The 4,488-nt window shown below is 35.9% G+C and overlaps 1 protein-coding gene across 1 annotated transcript in view; it reads right to left on the reverse strand.

Annotated features, from left to right (window-relative positions):
* Window positions 1-4,076, reverse strand: part of LOC107566300 (procollagen C-endopeptidase enhancer 2-like) — a 15,770-nt gene extending 11,694 nt beyond the window's left edge. The window contains exons 1-2 of the mRNA XM_016251707.1: window positions 3,823-4,076; window positions 3,546-3,654 (exon numbers count right to left, since the gene is read on the reverse strand). Coding sequence (XP_016107193.1) covers window positions 3,546-3,654; window positions 3,823-3,899 — 186 coding nt within the window. The 5' untranslated portion in view covers window positions 3,900-4,076. The remainder of the gene's footprint in view (window positions 1-3,545; window positions 3,655-3,822) is intronic.
* Window positions 4,077-4,488: the final 412 nt, after the last annotated feature.

Genomic DNA, 4,488 nt, shown 5'->3' on the forward strand with positions numbered 1-4,488 from the left:
TTTATAATATAATAAATATATATAATAATTTTTTTTTTTTACCTGAATGTCATATTACATGAACAAGCAAATGTGATACTTAATTATTAATACATTTATTTTAAAATCTCACGGGTACTTATTAGGTGAAAAAGGTTAAGATGTCCAAAAAAAACTAAAAAACATGTAAATAAGAAATAATGTGAACTTGTGCATTTTAAGACAAAATTCAAAAGCCTTGAACAAGCCTTCCGAAGACATATAATACATGGTTCAATAACCTACTGAGTGATAATTCAAATAAAAATGAATGTGTTCATCAGTAGTTGTTGCAATGTTGAAAGACTTCTTAAACCTGAAATGATTTTTGTAAATCCAGTGGTCAAATGCTGTGTAGCCACTTACCGGCCTTTGTGTGAATGTCCACAAAACTGGAAGACTTTCTGAGCGTATATAAGTGGTAGGCTATTTAAGAATCCTTTATCTATTTTAGAACATTTAAAATATGTATTGCTATTGTGTGAATAATATGTAATCAATTAATCAATAAAAAAGTATCTGTAGTCTGGTTATGAGTATTTTAAAAATGTAATGTATTTACAAGTATTTAATTTTTGAATCTGATTATGTAATCCAGATTACATCAACAGTAATCAGTTACTACCCAGGTCTGCCCGTGGACTATGGGATTACATCTCTGCCACAATTCTGCACACGAAAGATCTTATTTTGAAGCATGCAAAAGTGCGTTTTGCGCTGAGTTTTGTGGAGAAAATGTTTGTCTCACAAAGAAGAAAGTATTTCAAGCGCTTTCAAGCGCACGAAAATCTATTTTGCATTTTAAAATAAGTTTTTGGATTTGTGCAGACCTTCTCTTTTGCGTGTGCAACGCTTCACTAGCTTGCTCCCTTGATGGCCGCCCTCAGTGCTCTCTAACGGCTCGCTTGCTCAACACAACCCAGCGTTACAATATGCCATAATTCCAGCCAATCAGAGACGAGGCTGCTAAATTCTGATTGGCTGCCTTGACAACCAATCACAACATTCCTTGCATTGCCCCGTCAGCAGAAGAGGAAAAATACAGTGCATGCATAATTATTATGCAAGTTGATATTCTGATCATATTTTTTTCCAAGCACATTTTACCAATTCCAAACGACATCAATCTCAATAACTACTATTAATCTTGTATTTAATCATTTATAATTTATATATAATTATTCATGAAGGCTGGAAATGAAAAATGTCTTATATTCTGGTGTGCATAATTATTAAGCAGATTTTATTTTACTGATAAAATGAGCCAAAAAAAGAGATTTAACTCAGACTGAAAGTCAAAAATTATTAAATGCCCACTAGAAATATTAAAAACTAATACAATACTAGAAATTTCAAAGTTAATGCATAACCATTGGACAGCAAAATGCTCAGTGGGTCAGCAGGGTCAGTCAAAAACATGTGGAGAAGAAAAGATGCATGTTAACTGCAAAAGAATTAGGAATTAAGGTGAAGAATTAGGTGTGAAATCACCAGGAACCATTTAGTCTCCAGCGCCACCATTTTCCAGAACTGCAACCTACCTGGACTCTCCAGAAGTACAAAGTGTAAGGTTCTCAGAGACTTAGATTAAGTATAGAATCCTAAAAAAATTACCCCTACTTAATAAGAATCACATACTGAAGTGTAGTAAAATACTTTAAAGGGATAGTTCACCCAAAAATGAAAATGTGATGTTTATCTGCTTATCCCTAGGGCATTCAATATGTAGGTGACTTTGTTTTGACACACTATTTTCCTAATTAATGCTGTTCAGTTGCTTTGACACAATCTGTACTGTTAAAAGCGCTATATAAATAAAGGTGATTTGACTTGAATTGACCTACATCTTGGATGCCCTGGGGGTAAGAAGATAAACATAACATTTTCATTTTTGGGTGAACTATCCCTTTAAGACTGATTTTTTTTATATAGGCTTCAAAGACAGATAAGTTGAGAGTGACTCTTGAAGGACCAGCACCACATCCTCTTGTACCACTGTTTGAACAATTTGTCTTCCAGAATCTGGCAGTAAGTTTTGGGAGTTCATTTTTAGTCCATCTCGAGATTTTATCTGTAGAAGATAACCTGCTCAATAATTATGCACACCTGAATATAAGGCGTTTTTCACTTCCAGCCTTCATGAACAATAATATATAGGTTATAAGTGATTAAATACAAGATTAATAGTAGTTATTCAGATTGATGTTGTTTGGAATTGGAAAAATGTGTTTGGAAAAAATATAATCAGAATATCAACTTGCATAATAATTATGCATGCACTGTATTTTCCCTCTTCCGCTGTCATGAGCAATGCAAAGAATGTTGTGATTGATTGTCAAGGCAGCCAATCAGAATTTAGCAGCCTCCTCTCTGATTGGCTGGAATTATGGCGTATTGTAACGCTGGGTTGTGTTGAGCATGCGAGCCGTTGGCATTTAGAGAGAACTGAGGGCGGGCATCAAGGGAGCAAGCTAGTGAAACGTTGCATGCGCAAAAATCAAATGCAAAATTGATTTTAGTGCGCTCAAAATACTTTTTTCCTTGCGAAACAAACATTTTCTCCACAAAACTCAGATCACGCGCATGCAAAATGCACTTTTGTGCACTCATATGATCTTTCTCGTGCAGAATTGTGGCAGAGATCTAACCCTATAGTGGACTAAATAACAACCCACAGAAACAGTGTACCAAAATGGGTGGATTGTGGATTAAAAACAAATAAATATCCACAAATGTTAGACTTGATAGTTTCTATTCAACTTTAAAAAAATCTGGTACCTGGTATGTTCATGTGTTTTTGTTTGTATTCATTGCCATTACTTTGCCATCGTTTCCCCACTCAAAATCGAACCTACAGCGATCATGTCACTACATTGAATACTTTTTTCCTTGCGAAACGAACATTTTCTCCACAAAACTCAGATCACGCGCATGCAAAATGCACTTTTGTGCACTCAAAATATGATCTTTCTCGTGCAGAATTGTGGCAGAGATCTAACCCTATAGTGGACTAAATAACAACCCACAGAAACAGTGTACCAAAATGGGTGGATTGTGGATTAAAAACAAATAAATATCCACAAATGTTAGACTTGATAGTTTCTATTCAACTTTAAAAAAATCTGGTACCTGGTATGTTCATGTGTTTTTGTTTGTATTCATTGCCATTACTTTGCCATCGTTTCCCCACTCAAAATCGAACCTACAGCGATCATGTCACTACATTTGCACGATTATTGGTTAGTTCTGACATCTGATTGGTGTTTTCTTTCTTGAATCTATTTAATTTTACATGACAACAACCTATCCTGTTTTATTCTTGCTGCAGAATTTAATTTTCACAGAAACAGACCCTAAAAATAAATTACAACTTTAACACTTTATAACTTTAACAACTTTACCAGGCACTGATTTTCTTTCAGAAAATGTAAATATGGTTTTATCTATTAGAGCCAAAACCTCATTTACAGTTGGCATTTATTCTACCTGAATACATGATACATTAGTTTGAGTCTCTTCATACTTACTGTAATTCTCCACACACATTTAGTATTCGGCGGATAGACGCCTGGATAACCCTGACTACCAATAACACCCGACGCTCCTGTGATATTCCCACCACAGGTGAAGGTCTGTCTAGACAAATAAAGGAAAAAATAAACACCTGCATGGATGCAGCATTCATTTCTGCACAAAGCTTCAAATTCTTCAAATCAGGAATTATGAGATTCAGTACGCCGCTCACTGTGTGATCAATCATACAATAGCTTTCAGTGGCTGAAAGAAACGACTGAAGAAACTTACCTGTTTTGAGTCTGAGCTCGCACATGCAGCATGAGCAGCAGAGCCCAGGCAATCAGGACACTGCAGATCTTCCCCATTGTAAGAACTGACAGTGGATCGGATCAGACAGTGTGCGTGTCTGCATCCAGCTGCAGTAATGATATAACTGGGCTCCGTCTGTCCTGAAGTTGCTCGGGGGAGTTTCAGGGGCAGATGAATATAGCGTTTGTTCTGCTCTGTAGGAGGGAGAAACACGACAGCTGCCTTTTTCCAAACCTGTGATCAAAGTCATGCAGAAAGAGAGAGAGAGACACACAGAGAGAGAGAGAGAGAGAGGGGGGGGGGGGGGGGTTAGTTTTTATAATAGTTGCTTATATAAAATTATCAATCTTTGATAACTTTTGAGCAGACTGCTCATAAATGCATCGGCTCTTTTTGTTTTTGTTTTGCTAGCCTGAGTAATTTTCTGCAACTGATTAAACTCAAAAAGCTTTTTGTACAGACTTCATTCAGACTTTACAGATTATTTAGGTGTGCAATATAATGTGTGTTGCAAGGTTTATAATTTAAAGGGGTCATAGGATGCCCATTTTCCACAAGTTGATATGATTCTTTGGGGTCTTAATGAAAAGTCTGTAACATAGTTTGGTTAAAATTTCTCAATGGTAGCGTAAAAAACAAATTTTT

This window comes from Sinocyclocheilus grahami, unplaced genomic scaffold (assembly GCF_001515645.1).
Source record: "Sinocyclocheilus grahami isolate Dianchi unplaced genomic scaffold, SAMN03320097.WGS_v1.1 scaffold1068.1, whole genome shotgun sequence".
Classification (NCBI taxonomy): Eukaryota; Metazoa; Chordata; class Actinopteri; order Cypriniformes; family Cyprinidae; genus Sinocyclocheilus; species Sinocyclocheilus grahami.